General features: G+C 48.9%; 1 protein-coding gene across 1 annotated transcript; it reads right to left on the minus strand.

Moving 5' to 3' along the window:
- Window positions 1-4,022: 4,022 nt before the first annotated feature.
- Window positions 4,023-17,093, minus strand: DHODH (dihydroorotate dehydrogenase (quinone)). Its single transcript, XM_052656451.1, has 9 exons — window positions 17,064-17,093; window positions 14,732-14,944; window positions 12,614-12,813; window positions 10,083-10,165; window positions 7,474-7,661; window positions 6,770-6,883; window positions 5,328-5,481; window positions 4,993-5,152; window positions 4,023-4,499 (listed from the first exon to the last, which is right to left on the minus strand). Exons 1-9 carry the CDS (start codon window positions 17,082-17,084, stop codon window positions 4,445-4,447), a joined length of 1,188 nt encoding a protein of 395 aa, XP_052512411.1. The 5' UTR covers window positions 17,085-17,093; the 3' UTR covers window positions 4,023-4,444.
- Between the last annotated feature and the right edge of the window lie 1,893 nt (window positions 17,094-18,986).

Genomic DNA, 18,986 nt, shown 5'->3' on the forward strand with positions numbered 1-18,986 from the left:
GACTGCTTCATGGTAATCAGGAATGCTGTTCCTGTCTGCACTGTGGAGCCAATCAGTTCAGAGGGTCTGCAGTTGGTGGATTCAATCCCCAGTCAATTAAATTTGGATTTCAGACAAACAAGTAAATTTTTTATAAGTCCCAATTATTGCATGGGCTGTATTTATACCAGAAGCTTATTCACTGTTTCTCTGGAGTTCAGATTTAACTGGACACCCTGTAGTTTTCACTTGTTTTACTAAAACTGGTGACTCTTCTAATGAAAAGAATGAGCGTGGCATGAGTGGTGGTGTTTGACCCCCAGGTCGCTGTTGTTTAGTCGCTAAATTGTGTCTGGCTCTTCTGCAACCCCATGGACTGAAGCCCGCTCAGCTCCTTTGTCCAGGGAATTCTCCAGGCAAGAATACTGGAGAGGATTGCCATTTCCTTCTCCAGGGGATCTTCCTGGCCCAGGGATCAAACCCGCATCTCCTGCGTTGGCAGGTGTATTCTTTACCGCTGACTCACCAGGGAAGCCCTGTGACCACCAAGACTAGATCGTAAAAGGCGTCGTAGCTTCCACCTTGCACTAGGTCACTCACTCTGGGAGAAGGCAGATGCCTTGGTGTGGAGACACTCAGGTAGCCCTTTGTGCCGACAGCCAGCAACAGCTCCCGAGCCACATGAGTGAACCACTTCAGAAGTGGATCCTGCAGCCCCAGCAGAGCCTCCGGTGACTGGGGCCCTGGCCAGCCTCATGGGAGGCCCTGAGCCAGAGCCACCAGCTCCTGTGCTCCTGAACTCCCAAGCCGACACCGTGTGGGAGAGTGAACGACGGTTGCTTCAGCTGCTGCGTGTGGGCTCTTCAGGCTCAGCCCTGGCTGGCACTGTGGTTCCTACAGAATGCTCTCCACCTCTACAGGGCTCTGAGCTGTGACCACTAGACCCCATTCAACCACCTCATTTCAGACCAGTCAAGCGCCCAGGGCAAGTTACTAGGAATGTTTTTTTATAACAAGTAATGACAGGACTTCCCTGGCAGTCCAGCAGTTAAGACTTTACACTTCTGCTGGGTTCAATCCCTGGCTGGTGAACTAAGATCCCGCATGCTGCACAGTGCTCCGGGGGGCTGCGGGGGGAAGTGATGGCACATAGACATCTTATCTGTAAAAGAAGATGGACTTTGAGGGAGAAGAAAAGGAGCTAATACTACTTTTCAGAGGTCCTGTGAGGCCATTTACCTTCATTTTAGCTGTGAATACAGGCCTGGTAATACCTATTTGCAGGGCTTTTGTGACAATTAGAAATAACATTTATTAGGAGAGTAGGATGCGCTGAGCCATAACTGCACTTAGTATTCAATCCTCAGAACAGCCTTCCGAGATGGGTCTCTTTTTCTCCCCATTTTACACACTGGGAGACTGAGGCACACAAAACTTACACGAATGCCCACAGCTGGAGGAGAGACTTGCAGGGCCACCTGAGACGAGTGAGAATGGGTGAACCCAGGGAAAGCTACACCCCATCTGCTGACTTTCCCTGCGGGTCTTATTGAAGTCTCTTCTTTCTCTCAGATACACACACACACACACACACACACATAGACATGATGTGGCAAGCACTTTGGCTGCAGCCCAAAGTGGCTTGCTAAACCCACAGTTCCTTTTTTCTCTTTCCACCAAGGAAGAGACATAATGAAAGCTATCCTCAATAAGAAAGTAGAGAAAGAACAAGTTTATTCCAGAGCAGCCCTTGAAAATTCCCAGTGTGAAGCAGCCTAGGAGGAAAGGGGCCCTCTCTTACAAAGTTGTGGGAAAGGATAAACTGAACAGTGCTCTCTAATGGCAAGCTGGCAGTAACGATCAACATTCCAACTTTGGCCTGAGCGATAACCATTTCTGGGAATCTTTTCTACAGAAATACTGGAAGAGCCCAAAGATACACAAAAAGAGACACCCTGCCACGTTGTCTGTGACTGAAACACAAAACAGCCTGCCTGTCTACCCACAAGCAAATATTGGTATACCTGTGCTGCAGAAACCCAGAGGGCTGTCAGAAAGAGCAAGGCAGACTGAAGGAATGGACGTTGAAGGACTCGGAAAAAAAGCAAGTTGCAGAATAGGATTTAACTTCCTAGTTATTCTCAACTAATGGGAGATTGGCAGGGGTTGCAAGCAGCAGCACTTTGACTCCTTTGAATGTCTCCGATGTCTTCCTCCCCCACTCAAAGAAAACTCTGCTTTTAAAGGGAAAATAGATGACCTCTGCTCTTGAAGATTTTAAAGTTTTAACAAAATGGTCTAAAATTGTGCGTTTAGTCTGTCCAAAATTTTGTTTGTGAGTGTAGGTGAAATACATTGACACCAGAAATAAAAAGCATATATCCATACAACTTTGAACCTGGCAGACTCTCAGTAATTATCTAGTAAAGATTTTAAAATTAAATAAATAAGGGGGCTGCTGTGATTCGATGGGGCTTCCCAGGTGGGGCAGTGGTAAAGTATCCACCTGTCAATGCAGAAGACACAAGAGACATGGGTTTGATCCCTGGGTCAGGAAGATCTCCTGGAGAAGGGAATGGCAACCCACTTTAGTATTCTTGCCTGGAAAATGCCATGGACAGAGGAGCCTGGCAGGCTACAGTCCATAGAGTCGTGAAGAGTCAGACACGACTGAGCGACTAACGTTTAACAGCTATGGGTACGTGTTTGCAAATACAAAGAAAAATGTCTGGAAAAATCTAGATGGATATAAAAGCTAATTGTGGTTATCTCTGAAATGTGGGATTGTTTGAGAAGGGAAGGAGTGGACGACGCTTATTCGGGGACTATACTGTTTAATTTATGAACAGGTATTATTGTCATACTAAGTTTTTTTTAACTATTTTTATTTTTTAAATATGTTTGGTTGTGCTGGGTCTTTGTTGCTGCACTTGGGCTTTCTCTAGCTGGGGTGCAGGGAGGAGGGTTGCTACTCTTTTTGGGGGTACAGAGGCTGCAGTAGTCATGTGGCACGTGGGTTTTAGTTGCTCTGCAGCAGGGGGGCTCTTCCAGGACTGCGGATTGATCCCATGTCCCCCTGCACTGGTATGTGGATTCCTATCCTCTGTGCCACCAGGGAAGTCTCCAACAGTCTTTTTTTTTAAAAAAAAGGAAAAAGACCTTTGTATCAAAGGCAGCGTGAGACTGGCTGTTGGTTTCTTGGCAGAGGGAATGGGATGAGGCCGAGGTGAGACAAGAACATGTTGTCTCTACGGCAGCTACAGGCCCCTCCACAGAGCTACCAGGAAATAAATTTAAAATGAAGCCTGCACTGAGCTGACGTGACTAAACCTGCATTGTTGGCTGTGGAGGTGTGCTGACATCAATAGCACTTCCCCGCCAAGGCGTACGACCTCCCATCACTGTCTGCTTTTTGGTTATGAAAAGGTCAGCATTTCTGTCTCTTTAGTTAATGACCAGACCTCTTGAGCCTCTTGTCTAGCATCTTCAGGCACCTCAAGAGCCTGCCTGCCCAGCAGCACCGGGTCACAGATTGTATAGCAAGGGGACAACCAGCCCATCTTCTGAATTGGGTCTCCAAGATCGCCAGGATGAAATCCAGACCTGTGGTATCTCAGAATATGACCTGGCTTGGAGACAGGGCCTTTATACATGTAATGCAGTTAAAATGACCAGAATGACCAGGGTCCCTCGATGAAGAGGTCAGGACCCAAACACACAGAGGGTGGACCACGTGCAGACATGGAGAGGACGGCTGTCCACAAGCCCTATCCTTACAACTTTAATCTACATTTGAAACATTTTCGGCTTCCCTGGTGGCTCAGACAGTAAAGCGTCTGCCTGCAGTGCGGGAGACCTGGGTTCAATCCCTGGGTTGGAAAGATCCCCTGGAGTAGGAAATGGCAACCCACTCCAGTACTCTTGCCTGGAAAATTCCATGGACTGAGAGGCTCCTCAGAGCTTGGTAGGCTATAGTCCATGGGGTCGCAAAGAGTTGGACACAACTGAGAGACTTCACTTCACTTTTGAAACATTTTCAAAATACAGTTAAAAGTTTAAATAAAGATAGGATGAAAGAGAGTCCAGCTCCTGGGAATCCGACAGCAGATCCTGGGGGGCAGAGGCCTGAAAAGACCTCCAACTTCTGGGCAAGAGGGTTGCGACTTAAGTGCAGTTTTTCAGTGACTTTATTTTACCATGATTTTCCCTCCAAATGTCTACTGTCCCTGTAATATCTAAGGATCCTGGACTGTGGCTCCAGAAAGAATAAAGGACGCAGTTCTTGTCTGACAGGTGACTGAGGAAAGCCTCACATGGCTTCTGCTGACCATCAGGCTTAGTTTTCACATCCAGTCGGAGGAGGGGCCCTTGTGGTCTGGGAATGTGGTCTCCTCTCTCCATCAGCTTGGAAGGCTCGCTTGATTTAGCAGGACAGTTCCTGATCAGGCTTCCCCACAACCGGTCCTCACCTCCGATGATCTGCCCCAATGGCGTCTGTGACTCTGGCGAAACCCTGCTCCCTGGAAAAAGAACAAAACCATTTCAGCAAATGAATGGTAAAGGAAAGGCCCGGCTTTTACTGGAAGCCCACATTCAACCAGGCTGCATCTGGTCGGGGACTGTGCCTGCCCCGCTATCCCAAACGCATACCCCATCCCCTCTGAACTGTCTTCACCCAGGAATCTCCCCAGGTCTTCAGACCAGGAAGGGAATCCACTGTAAGTACTGACAGTTCCCTGACCTCAAGCCAGTGTTACTGAATTAACAGGAATGTGGCCAGAATGCCTTAGGCCTATAAACACCACTGTCTTGAAAGTTAACTTTAGTTCTTTGGCACTGTATGACCTTTGTCAAAAGAGCAACAGGGAAATTTCCCCCAGCATTTGGGGTGTACCCCTCAGATGCTTTTTGAATGAAGAATAGACTGGTAAAATCCCCTTGATTGAGTCATTCTGAGTTGGTTGATAACCACATTAACTTTGCCTGGTTCAAGGCACACGTGGCCCCACTCACTTCAAAAGGGCTTCCAGCTCCCGCTTGACCCCGCCCACCACGGGCGGGCCCCGGTAGGTGAGGGCCGTGTACAGCTGCACCAGGGAGGCTCCTGCCCTGATCTTCTCCAGCGCATCCTGCCCGCTGCTGACACCGCCAACTCCGACGATGGGAACTCTGCCTGCAGAGAAGAGCACGGGACATGGTGAGGAAGGGAGGGCGAGACATGAGAACAGGAGCTCAGTCTGGCTCCAGCCGCAGCCCCCTGCTGAGGGCGAAGGTTCAGGAACCCCAGTCCCATCACAGCCCCGGAGCCCGTGCACATAGAGCTCTGAAGACAGACACGGAGTCCTTGCCTTGGGTGAGCGCATACATCTCCCGGATGGTTTGCGTTGATAAATCCCTGAGGGGCTTCCCGCTCAGCCCTCCTGGTTCAGAGCGCAGGGCACCCTGGAGGCTGGCAGGGCGACTCACTGTGGTGTTTGTGACGATCAGTCCATCGACGCCCAACTGCAGAGGGAGACAGAGAGAGCCCCCTGGTCAGAGCATGACAGGCTTGGAGAAGCTTCCCTGGAGGTCTGAGACAGCGGCGGGCCGGGCGCCCACACCTAAGCCCCCAGAAGCGAGCCAGACCTCGCGCATTATACTTCCTGGGCAAGCGTCAGAATGAGCCTCAACACGACAGTTTCAGCCATCACGTACCAACTGCCGGTATGGTTCCGCCAGGATGGGGTTTAGTCCCTGGAGCAACTCAGTCTAGAGTGTCCTGTGCCAAGGCCTGCAGGTAGTAAGAGGTGGAACTAGGACTTGAAGCGGGACCGCGGGGCTCAGACTGGGTGTGCACTGGTCTCCCGTGACACCGATACCCGGTGTTAGACTGGAGACAGAGCGCGGCACTCTGACCAAGGCTGGAGGATGCACAACCCTTAAAGCCCGTGCTGGAGGAAGAGGAGGCAGAAGCAGGAGAAAGGGACCCATTCAAACACTGCTTCAAACATTTACTTTCTTCTTACTGGCATATCTCGTTTTATGGCACTTCATTGTGCTTCACAGATACTGAGTTTTTTACAAGTTGAAGGTTTGTGGCAACCCTGCAGTATCAGATGATGGTTAGCATATTTTCAGCTATAAAGTATTTTTTAATTCAATGACATACATTGTTTTGGACTTCCCTGGTGGTCTAGTGGGTAAGACTCTGTGCTCCCAATCCAGGAGGCCTGGGTTCAATCCCTGGTCAGGGAACTAGATCCTGCAACTAAGACCCGACACAAGCATGTCAGGATGGCCGAGTGGTCTAAGGCACCAGGTGTCTAAGACCCAGCGCAGCCAAAGTAAGTAAATAAACAAGTAAATATACTTTAAGTGGAAGGGCAGTTCCCAGAATAGAGCTATCACCAGAGATATCTGCAAGGATCACTTAAAAAAAAAAAAAGGTAGGTACATTGTTTTTTTAGAAGCAATGCTATTGCACACTGAACAGGCTGTACTAACGTAGTCTGTGTGTCCTGGGAAACCAAGAAGTTCCCATGACTTGCTTTATTGCAGTGGCAGAACTGAACCTCCTATATCTCTGAGGTATGCCTACATATGAACAGAGGAGCCTGGCAGGCTACAGTCCATGGGGTGGCAAGAAGTCAGACATGATTCAGTGACTAAACAATAATGTCTATATGTGATACACTGAATCATGACAGACCAAACCAGCCCTTAATATACCACAAACTGCCATCCAGGCTAACCCAGCTGGTCAGGTGGCCTCTACAGGCTGTGAAGGATGTCCCCAGACCCTGACCCTCACCTCTCTCACCACGCTGGCAATATCCTCCTTGTCCTGGGCTGTGAGGTCAGGAGCAATCTTCACCAGGACAGCTGGCTTTTGGGCCACCTTCAGGGCATCCCTCTCCTGCAGCACCTACAGCAACATGGGGCCAGAGATGGGGACCCTGAGCCTGCAGCCACAGTGTGTCTTCACACCAGCTGTCAAACTAAGGCACCAGCAGTTTCTCTTTCTCCTTCTCCGGAAACACCACTCTCAGTTATGCAGACAACCCCATCAAGATAGATCTGCTTCCATTCTTTTAAACCAAGGAATCCCTGAGAGTGAGTCCCTAATGTCACTGGCATAGGCTAATACATTAAGGTTTATTTAGACTTTTGTCCCTAAAAGAGACAGCAAACACCATCACAAGTACTGTTTGATGAAAAGTCATTCTATCATTCATTCATTTAATGTGCCAGATGCTAGAACAGAGTGGTAAGTGAGAGGGCTGTGGTCCGTGCTCTCCTAGACACTGCGGATTAACAGCAGGGATAGATAACTGAACAGTTGATTAATACTAAGCACAATCAGTGTTACATAGGGGATTAGAGGGAAGTGAGGGGTCCTAACTGGTCCAGGTCTTAAGGACAACTCGATAGTAGATAGTGATGCTGAAGCTTGGCCCTAGAAAATGAACAGTAGCTCAAACTAGTGGGGCGGGGCCTGGACATGTAATTACCCACCTTGGTCAGCAGGCGGTGCAGTTCGGCCTTTCCCTGAAGGCGCCGCAGCCCACCCGTGTTGGGACTGGACACATTCACTACCAAGTAGTCAGCCAAGGGACCCAGGACTCGAACCCCCTCTGCGTAGTCGGAGGCAGCGTCCACCGAGGTCTTATTCTTCCCCAGGTTTATTCCCAGCGGCAGCCCATCTGTAAATATCACTGGTCAGGATTTTGTCCCCACTCACCATTTCCCACACAATATTTTGAAGCCATCCTTGACCAGCAGCCCATGAACAGCCTAAGGCCTTCCAGCTCCAAATGTGACCTTGCCCACACCAGCTGACAAACCCTGAGCTACGCATGGTGCCCTGCCTGCCGACCTAAACCCACCCTCCACCTTCGTCTGCACAGCCATGCTGGGCAGCTACTAGGATGTTTCCCTGCTTTGTCGCTTTGCGCCCTTTTTCTTTTTTTAAATTTAATGGGGCATGGAGACATTAGGAGTGCAACTACTAGTGATGAAAAAGGTAGGGCTTGTAACCGCAGTACAGCTGGGAAGAGGCAAGTCAACAGCCTGCCGGGACAGCTGCTGACTCTCAGGGGCTGCTTGTTGCACTTGGGTCAAGTAACTGGGTGTGTGGTTGTGAAGAAAATGCAAAATTAAAGCATACATATAAAATAGACTGGAAAATATTTTCGATTCTCATGTCTAAAATGAAGAGGCATAACGGTTTTATGACTTCTGTCCTGAGAAGGGACTCCCCTTCTAACTAAGGTGACCACACATCCCAGAGCTTCCGGGCCAGCCCTGAACACGCCTGTAGCCTATTGATAATTATTCGTGCCTGTGTCCCTTCCACTCCCAAAAGTGTTGTCTCAACGTGCACAGTAGGTAATATGGTTACCTTACTCTAAAATACAGGGAATTATCACCTGACTTGTATTTTCGACTTTCAGTGTGTTTCCAAAAGGTATTTTTCTATGTGTGAAAGCAAGGGCTTGTCTGTACTTGATTTCTCCTGGGATACCACCTTATCTGCAAAGGATAAACTATATTCACGGTGCCAGCTGTTTTTCCCACCAGTTGGCTGAGAGAAGATCTGAGACATCCAGCTAGTTCACAAACCGTGTCAGGTCAGAGAGGGTCAAAGACCACCACCTAGTCCTGCTATCGCACACTGTAAATGCAGTCCCTGTTTTATCACCGCTTGAATGTAAATGAGATTCGTGTAGCTAATTTCATAGGTGGAGGAGAGGGAACCCAATTAGACAAGTTATATAACAGGGTCTCCAAGCTTCCCAAATCAAGCTAAGATGGTTTGGAAGCTGTAATTTTTTTCCACCGGGCAAACTGGTTTAAAAGGGATCATTTTCATATAGCCAGTGGGTCTTTCATTAGTAGTCATTTGCCCCAAATGACAACATTTGGGGTTTAGACAAAAATAGCTGAATAGCTCTATCCCCAAAGGGCATCACAGCTTTTAACAATTCAAGTTTATTGTCATGATGCAAGTGATTAAGCTGTCTTCAAGGCTTCCAGCTGCTGCTAAACACAATGTGCAGAGCTCTGCTATGGGATTTTGCTTCACTCCAACAAATGTTAGCACCAGAGTGGGGGCTGAGGGGTCAGGCAAAGGAGTACAGAGGAGAAAAGTGGTATAAAGGGCACTGTGGGCAATTAAAAGAAGGAAAGGGAGGCCAGGCAGGAGAGGATCACACACCATGCCAGTGCTGTTGTGACCTGCAAGCCCCCCAGGTGGCAAGGTCTACCATAGAGCAGGGTCTGGGTCTACCAAAGCCAGGGAGTTCCAAGCAAGGCCACTTCCTACTCCCCAAATCAGAGGCTGCTAACTTTCAGTCTTGCTTCTAGAAACGAAGCCAATATCCACAGGTTTTTTTCATCTCACCACCAGGACATCTAACGAGGCTAAACTTCTGGAAGGCATTCCAGAGGCGCCTGCTGAAAGAGGAAGATGGCCATAGCCTCACCAACCCCAGAAGTTTCCTGGGAAGATACGGTGAAGACTCTGCCAGGACCACTACGTGCACCCCAAGGGCCAGCAGGGCAGAGAGCCCCAGGAGCGAACATCAGCACCTCGAAGGCGGCCTTCGAAAATGCATGGTGTTTCCAGACCAGTCATGGAGGATACTTTCCCAGTGCTGGAAATAGTTATCCCTGAGAGGGGAAGAGTGTGAGCTACGTTAGCGTTCTTCATGTTTCCCTGTAGTTACTAACGGGTCTATCATTAGCATGCATCACTTCTATGATGGAGAGAAGGAGAACAGAGCAGGATGTACGAAGAAGGCGCCCAGGCCCTGCTCGTGCGACCACAGAGCAGCCCCTCTGCACTACTTGTTTCCAGGTCGCCCACTGTGACACAGGTTACATAACAAAGCAGGAGCTAAGTGTTATCTTTGTTCAACGGCAAAGTTCAGTTAAAAGTTCAGTTAAAAGCTTGGATTCTGTACTGGAGCCAGGGAAATTCCTGTGGGAGAGGAGCCCTGAGTGCCACACTTTTTTTTTCTTATTGCTCAATCATGTTCACTTCACTGGGAACATTGCTGACTTTCTCCCACAAGTTTCCTTCCAACAGCTGGGGAACCGCCCTCTGATGCAGTGCCCGTTACCTTCTGTGAGCCTGGCCTGCGTCTGCTGTCTGGCCCGTAACCTGTGTTCCACCACTGAGAGTCCATGACTGTTAAATCCGTATCTGGAGCACAGAAGAGCACAAGGGACAAAGAAGAGAGGGACAAAGTTAGGGCCCTCAGGCAGAAAGCAAAGACTAGAGAGGTGGAGATGGCTCCTTGACCACTTCACCACATGCGTGCGTGCTAAGTCACTTCAGTCGCGTTCAATTCTTTGTGACTCTGGACTACAGCCTGCCAGGCTCCTCTGTCCCTGGGATTCTCCAGGCAAGAACACTGGAGTGAGTTGCCATGCCTTCCTCCAGGGATCTTCCCCACCCAGGATCAAGTCCACGTCTTGTCTCTTATGTCTCCTCTATTGGCAGGCAGGTTCTTTACCACTAACGCAGTCTGGGAAGCCCACTTCACCATATATTTGTGATGTAAAAACAAAAGGAAAAATCAGAGTCAGTTCTTAGACTTCTACAGTCTAAACACCCTGGGAAGTTCTAGAGAACTTGCCAGAACACCATCAAGCACAGAGGGAAAAATTACAATTTGCCAACAAGTCACTCAGCCAACTAGCACTGTAAACAGCCCAGACTCAACAACGTAGCTGCCCCCAGACCTGTCTGGATCCAGCCCCTCCTCCTTCCCATCCACTGCTGCCAGGCAGTGGGACCTCACCACTCTGATAACCCATCTTCCCGCCTCCTGCCTCGCCCCACAAATTCGTCTCCTGGAACCCATCCTGCTTTCTCTCACCCAGTCGCCCTCTTTCTGGCCCAAGCCAGATGCTCCTTCACCTGCTGGCGTGCCTGGAGTGCTCTGTACTCGTCTTCTCCTGACTTGGGATGCACACGAAGGCTGCCGTTCCCCACCGGGCTACAGTCGTCTCGAGGACAAGAGACAACGTCTTCTCCATCACCTGCCACTAGACACTCCACAAAGGCTGGGCCTCGTCTCTCACCTCGTCCCAGCCCACCGAGGGGCGCTGCTCTTAATGACCGCCCCCTCCCTCCTCCTCCTCACCAGTGGAACCAGCTCCCCGATACAGGGTGAAAATGCATGTGACGGGGCTTGGTCACTGAGACACACAGTGCTGCCTACCAGGGAGCTTCTGGGAAAAGACCCGCCTCCCCCCATACGCACACTTGCTTTTCCTTTCTGCTCTCTAATGTCCTCAGGTGAGGACAGATGCTTGCTGCTCAGGCTGCAAGAAGCGAAGGCCCACAGAGGTTGGACCAGAGTCCTGACGCTATCCCACTGCTCAACCAACCCTAGACCTGCCTACTACACCCATAATGAGGAGAAAATAACAACAAACACCCATTACTACTTAAACAGTAAGTAAGTTCTGCAGCCAGAAACACCTAATAGATACATGTACTCATTGACTCTGTTCATTCAGCACCCACCCTGGGCCAGGCACGCCTGGAGCCAGGAACACAAGGGCTGGGAGCTCAGGCCCTGCTCTCTCATGCCACTTCTCACACACTGGATCCCACCAGGCCCCGTCATCCTGGTACCCACGGTTATTTGTGGCAGGTGAATCGTAAACATTTTTTACCTGACCATTCTGAAGCTATCGATCCCACCCTACAGGGGAAAGATCAATAACTTAACGTCTAACGCTGGAAACTTTCCCTGAAACAAGCACAATAAAGCAGGATGTGCAGCCAAATAAACCTTCCATACATCAGCCTCCCAGAAGGCCCTTAATGATCCCAAAGGTGCCTCCCAAACCTCCCCACCCCCACCCCCCTCACCCCCGCCAAGGAGGCTCTCAAATACTCTTATCAGAAAGGAGGGACTTCTCCACTTTCTGGGTTTGCTGTAGCGAAAACTTCCCAGGGGTCACCAAGAGAAGGGCTTTACACCATCTAGAAGGATCTCTCTTCCTAAAAGCAGCTGTCTATATTGATCATTACCTTTCCCAGTTACTGAAGGCAGGGGCTGTGCTGCCCGGTGGAAGAACCACTAACCACATCCGGCCATAGAGAGTGAAGCCTAGCCAGTCAAAGTGAGAATGCTATAAGGATGACATGCTGGACTTCAGAGGCGTGGTGCAAGTAAAAGAAGGTACATAGCCAGTCATGTTTATATTGCTTATATATTAAAAGTATATATTAAGCATTAACAATTAAGTAGTATCGTAAATATTACAAATAATGTAGAATATATTATTAAAGTTAATTTTAATTTCACCTGTTTCTTTTTACATTTTTATTGTGGCTACTAGAATACTTTAAATTACACATAGGACTCCATAATATTTCTACTGGACAGAGCTGGGCAAGGGCCCTGGAAGTAACAATGTGGAAAGAGTACACACTCCAAAGTCAAGTGAGCCAACATCCATATCCACGTTCTCCTGCTTGTGACCTTGTGGACTGTAGCTGTTTTGTAGTCCTCCGAGCCCCAGCAAGTATATACATTAGACTGAAACCATAAAACCTGCTTTTATGCTCAACATGATTCCAGAACATTCCAAATGACAGAAAAATGTCCACATTACACGGCCGCTCACCTACCTGTTAATGATAGCTTGGTCTTCCGGGAGGCGGAAGACCCTGGGCCTGGGGTTTCCTTCCTGAGGTTCTGGGGTTACACTGCCTATCTCAACAAAACCAAAGCCCATCTTGTAAAGGCCATCCACCGCTTCCCCATGCTTGTCAAATCCTGCAGCGATTCCCACTGGATTTCGGAATTTATGGCCGAAGACTCTCACTTCCTAGGGAGAAGGAAAGAAAGTCACAGGCAGAAAAAGCCATTCTGGTGTTCCTCAAAGCGTGGTCCCCAGCATGCCTATGTCAGAATCACCTGCCTGTTAAACCTCAGGTCCCAGGGCCCACCCCTGGACTAAGGAATCAATCTTTGTCCAGGGGGGAGTGGAGTGGGGGGCAGAATGGAACTTCGAGGGAATTGATCTTTATCAGAGCTCTCCAGCTGATTCTGATGCCAGCCAGAGTTCGAGAACCATCAGGCTTCATCATCACCGAGACAAACAGCGTTCCCACCATGGGTTGAACAGGAGACAGGTGCTGCCTTTTCTAATCACAGTTAAGGACTGCACCTTCTTATCCACTATCCTTGGTGGGAGAGAGTGGCTCATTGGTTTCAGCCCCTAGTGGGTGCTATTCTGAAACAGGCAGCAAGATCCTTTCATCATCTTAGTAAGTCAGCCTCCGCTGTGTCCTTCCTCCTCAGCCAGGCGACACGAAGGCCCAGCAGAGCCCCCACGACTCCTGTCCTCGGCTGGGCAGCTCTGATTGCTGGGCCCCAGAACCAGGCTGGGAGGACCAGGTTCTTCCCTGGCAGATGTGGGCTGGATTCCTGATTGTTCATCAGAATGAGAATGATTTGTCAGGTCAGGTCCGACTCCTGAGTGATTCAGGATTCTCACCCTGATGGGAGCCAACAAATCTAGTAGCAAGACAGATACGTTAAAAGGTGGGAAAGGCATCAGCCTATCATAAAACCAGCAGTTGCCAACGGGGTTGTCTCTGTCAGCTGATGTTGCAGGAAAGTCTTTGCCGGGACTAGCAAGGGTCCAGGCTGACAGCATCAGGTCCCAGAAGCAGAAAGAAGAAAGGCCTGCTCCAAAAAGGGGGAAGAACAGATGGAGGTGAGTGTGTGCACGTGGTTCCTCAGGGACTAGCAGGCAGGGGGCCACACTGGGGGCCGCGCTCCAGGAGGGCTCTTGACCGCAGGTGCACGACAGGCCCCGCAGGCAGCCCTCAGTCCTCAAAGCCCAGAGATGATGGTCAGATGGGGCTGGCACCAGTCCAGAGCACTGCATACAGGTCTCCCTGGCTTTTCCAAAGTTCTCTTTATGCCACTTGGCTTTGCTATGAAAAAGCTACATTAGTAACCTGTTTTCTCTAACCAAAAGGAATCCAAAGAAAATTTTCACTTTTCTGAAAAATGGTGACACACACATCTTCTCAAAGCTGCAGGATGGGAAGTAAAAGAGAAACTAAGACGCAAAGGGAAAATGTAGGGAAGGCCACTTTGACCAACAATAGTGACTCTACTCCAGAGAGGTCTGGGGGCTTCTTGGTGTTTTCTTCACATTCACATTATCCAAATGTCCCCCATTTGGTATGAGTCTCTTCAGTGGAAACTGTCAGGGCTTACATGAGGATGTAGATTCTAGGCAGACGTGGATTCTTCCACTTTGTTTGCTGCAGAAACCCCAGCACACAGAAGAGTAAGCGGACACAGTGGTGCCCATGATTAGATGCAGGAAGGAATGAGGCTGGGGCAGGAGCGGGATGCTCTCCTCAAAGGGCTTGGCTAGACATCCCTACATCACATTAGATGCTAGTGATGTTGGCATGCTTCCCTTTTCAGCAGAGGGGACTCAGCTACCTGACACCTTGGTGAGGCAGGGATGGTGGCTAAGGGGAAGGAGGCTGAGCCAGACTCCACGGGTGTGGATCCTGGCTCAGCCACTTCCTGGCCTCGTGCCCTTGGGTAAGTCACTTAACTCCTCTGCACCTCGGTGTTCCTGACCTATAGATGGGATGACAGTTTGGGGGCTAACTTGAGATTCTGGTTTTCAAAAGGATCAGCCCAAGCTGAATAAATTAGGAGACTTTGACCTTGACCTTTGTGTCTGTCGCACAAGGGGTTATAGGAGCACCTACCAGCATGTCAGAGTCTTGAAACGCGGTGCGAGGAAGGAGCCCCAGGGAGGTGAAGCGAACAGCCAGCCTGTGGGCTGTCTCGGGGTCCAGCAGCCGCTGCAGAGCCGGCATCAAGAGTTCAGCATAGAAGTGCTCATCCCCTGTGGCCGTCAAGTAGGAAGCAAAGAGAAGTCCTCCACCCCCCAGGATCACCATGGCATCCTGGGCTCGCTTCTAGAAAAAAGAGCCAGTGGGATCCCCTCAAGGCCAGGCTGAGGCACCATCTCTAAACCCTTCACACACTTTACAGGCTCACAGGGAACATAATGGCCTTTACATTCAGCCACATTCCTAGCCTTCTGCTAATGCTGGTCTCCTTCGTTCCTGCTCACATGTTGGCCTCTACCGGCAGAGGCTGTATCTGCATTTCTGCAGACACTCACTCCTCTGCCCCAAAGGACTCCAGGCCAGGGGTTTCAAGAGGGGGAGTACCCCTGGGGCATGCAGTGAAAATTGGAGGAGACTGCTAATAGATTCAGTGAGCGTGCATCAGCAAAGTCAGAAGCGCCGCTACGACTTTTGAAAATCCTACTGACAGGCACTAGGTACGGATGTCTGGTCATACTACCTGAGCCTAGAACCACAGACTATTTCCCCACATAAACACGATCCTGTGTGGTTTTCATCTGCACTGACTTTCCAGGAATGCAATTACCTTGTTGATTGAGGGCTGACCATACTGTTTAGCACAGAACATGAATAAGAATCACTCATCATCTCAGAAGACATTCCTGTGGCACTAGAATTTCTAAGTAGAGGCTTACACACCTGACTCACTACCTAGATGACTCATGCCCTAATATTTATGGGTCAAAATACATATTATTATAAATTCGTTTCTCCTTTATATTCCAATTAGGACATTATGTTGACCTTTTAAATTATATATATAAAGATTGCATTATACATAAATTCCACTTCAGGATGCAAGAGGGTTGCAAAAATTTTTTTCTCAGGTTTTTTTTTTTTTATTTTATTGAAGTATAGTTGATTTATAATGTCTTAACTTTTGCTGTATAGCAAAGTGATTCGGTTATACATACATATACTTTTCCATATTTTTCCATTATGGAAAATGGGTCATGGGATCCATTATCACTGGATATTGAATACAGCTCCCTGCGCTACACAGCAGGACCTTGCTGTTTAGCCATCCTGTATGTAATAGCTTCATCTGTCAAGACCCAATCCCCAACCCTTCCCTCTTCCGCCTCTCCTACCCCTTGGCAACTACAGCTCTGTTCTTACATCCAGCATCAGGCCTTCTTGCACCAAGCCCAAACATGCTCATGATACTTTACTTATCACTGCCAGGTGCTGGGTCACTCACTCATTCACCCCATAGTGGCTGTGCACTCAACGAGGGATTCCAGGCTCAAGTCCCTGCCTCCATAAGGAGTACAACCTCAGGAGGAGAGAGAAATCAATGGTCATGCAAACGTACAACAGTGCTCTGAAGAGAAAAGTGATGGGAGAGCCTAACCTAATCTCAGAGGTAGAGAAAGGCTTCCTCGAGGACGTGTCTTAAAGCTGATATTCAAAGAATAAATAGAAGTTAGCTAGGCGCCAGGGCGGGGGCTGGGGCAGGGACGAGGGTAAAGGCCCTCCACACTCTAGGCAGCAAAGGAGAATGAGATGCACCCAAGTAATGGGGGAAGGGGAAAGGTCTGTCTGGAATCAAGGAGTGAGGAAAAGTGTGGCTTAAAAATAAGCTGGGGAGGCAGGCAGGGGTCCTGGCCAGAATAAAGTTTTGAGTTTGGTTCCCTAAACAAGGAGGTGACCTGCTCAGCTTTGCCTTTAAGGGTCACTCCTAGCCATCACCATAGATCTAGTATCGTCTACACTTCTAGCCTCCTCCAGGAGATTGTAGGAACGCCCCTTGCGTGGATCCACAGATACGTGAGTGCCCTTACAAAAACCCTGCCCTAGAAGTTTATCTGAAAAGGCTGGCACTATGTGTCACTGTCATTTCATTCCAGGTTGGACCCTGCACACAGTGATAGGCGGTCCTGTGTTCACTAAGCGTCCCTGTGCTTAGTCCAATCAAAGCCCACGTGCTTTTACATAGATCTACTGTTTACACGTACCATTTACACAATGGCCAAGTACGTGTGTAAATGCACGCGCATGACCATCAGCAGGCGTCTGCAAAGCTACACACTCTAAGAGGCCCACACTCTCGGAGCCGCCTCCCGTCCACACCTCGCCCAAGCTAGCCTTTCATCCTCCCCTCGCCTGGCTTCCCGCCTGTGATTTTCCACGCTGCCACATTAGCAGCTCCAGCTGTACTCACCTTGAGCTGCCTCCAAGCCATGCTCCTGCCGCCACTGGGCCCGCCTCTGACTCGTTTCCATTGGAGGAGGTGGAGATGTCCTCTAATCCCCGCCCCTCCGGGCGCCTCCCCTGCCCGCGGAGGGGAAGGCCCCGCTCCGCCCGGAGAGTCTCATTGAACGTTCATGCGCCGGCGCATTCGCGGTGTAGACGCCTCTTCCGCCCGCCTGCGTCCCCGAGTCTTTGCTGCGGGGCAGCGCGCTCTGGCTGGGAGGACTTGCACGGCCTTGCAGCATCCTGAGTCCGTAGAGACGACTCCCTGTATGTTGAGTCTTAGATTCTAAGCAACTCTGACCAAGTTTTTGATCGTTCAAGTTAAACATTTTATTGATAAGAGTGTGTGTGCTTTAGATAAAGCGTGGGTTGAAAATGTATATAGGGCACTAAAAGGTTTGAAATGAATTACAGCACCGCATAAGATACCTGAGTTGACTTTCAAAGAAAATTCCATGAACATCAGGTTTCACCCTAAAAATGCCTAAAACGTGCGTGTGTATGAATGTATATATGTTTATAAGGATGCTGGGAAAGTAAGACTTTGAGTTTGTGGGCAGTTTCTGTGCCCACGTTTATTTGTACTTATGATCTCATTTTGGTGCCAAGAAAGAGAACTAGCTAACGTATATAAATGATGGATGTGCTACAGGTGAAGATCAAATAACATGCTGTATGAACAAAGGTTTTCATTAAGTTAAAGAAAAGTGGTATTTGAAAACTAAAAGTGTCCTGCACCCAAAGAATTCTTTCCCAGCTCAGACTTGGACTCCTCTGCCCAGAAACCTTCCCCCACAATTGCAAACTGTATTTTCTTGGCATTTGAAACATTTCAGTTTTCTAGCTTCAGTTCCCACTACTGTCCCCCTGCCCCCTCCCACTCCCCACCACAGAATTATTTCTTTGTATAAATGCCTTCCCCTGTCTCATTCGAATGCATTTACTCTCATGAATGCCTCTGCCGAGATGCGTTTCATCTTCCTAGATATGGCCATCCTTCTATGTTCAAGTGCCGGAAATATAGGTTCCTCATCTGAACCCTCATAGATATACACCATACCTCTCTAGTGGAACTTTCTGCATTTTTTTTACATAGTTTATTTTTATTGGGGGTTGTGCTCAGTCTTTGTTGCTGTAGGTGGCTTTCTCTAGTTACTGGTGAGCCGTGGCTAGTCGTGGTTCTGGCACAGGCTCTGGGCGCCTGGGCTTCAGCAGTTGCGACACAGGTTTTAGTTGTCCGGGGCTTGTGGAATCTTCCTGGACCAGGGATGGAACCATCTCCCCTGCATTGGCAAGCAGATTCTTATCCACTGTGCCACCAGGGAAGCCTGGAACTTCTGTATTAACTACACTTATTTTGTCTTTTTTCCCTCTAACTTAAAACATAAACTGATTCAGTTACAGTAGAGGCCGTACCTTGTTTTGTTATACCAATTACTTGACTATTGCAGTGTTTTTCAAAGTGAGGGGTATGTTCTTGGGGTCTACACTTCAGAGAATTTTGTATTTTGGTGTCCGCTTCCTCAGTGATTTTTAAAGTACTGCAGGCATCACGTGGACCATTTGGAAAACGTACCGAAACCTGCCAGGCAGTTTCTGTGCCCACATTTATTTGTATTTGTGATCTCATTCTGGTGCCAAGAAAGGGAACTGGCTAACGTATATAAGTGGTGTGCCACAGGGGACATGCTCTGTGAACAAAGGGTTTTCATCAAGTTAATTAAAGAGAAGTGGTGAGAGGATTGGTTCTTCCCTACAGCGGGAGTCAGTGTGCATGACAAAGTCAAAAGAACCTGTGCGGCTCTAGGCCGGAACCATGTTTATCTGATAAGCGGCTATTTAGTTTGGCAAAATTTGAATTTAAGTGGTTTTCAGTTTTGTTTATATTTAA

Source organism: Budorcas taxicolor, chromosome 18, assembly GCF_023091745.1.
Source record: "Budorcas taxicolor isolate Tak-1 chromosome 18, Takin1.1, whole genome shotgun sequence".
In the NCBI taxonomy this organism is placed as follows: Eukaryota; Metazoa; Chordata; class Mammalia; order Artiodactyla; family Bovidae; genus Budorcas; species Budorcas taxicolor.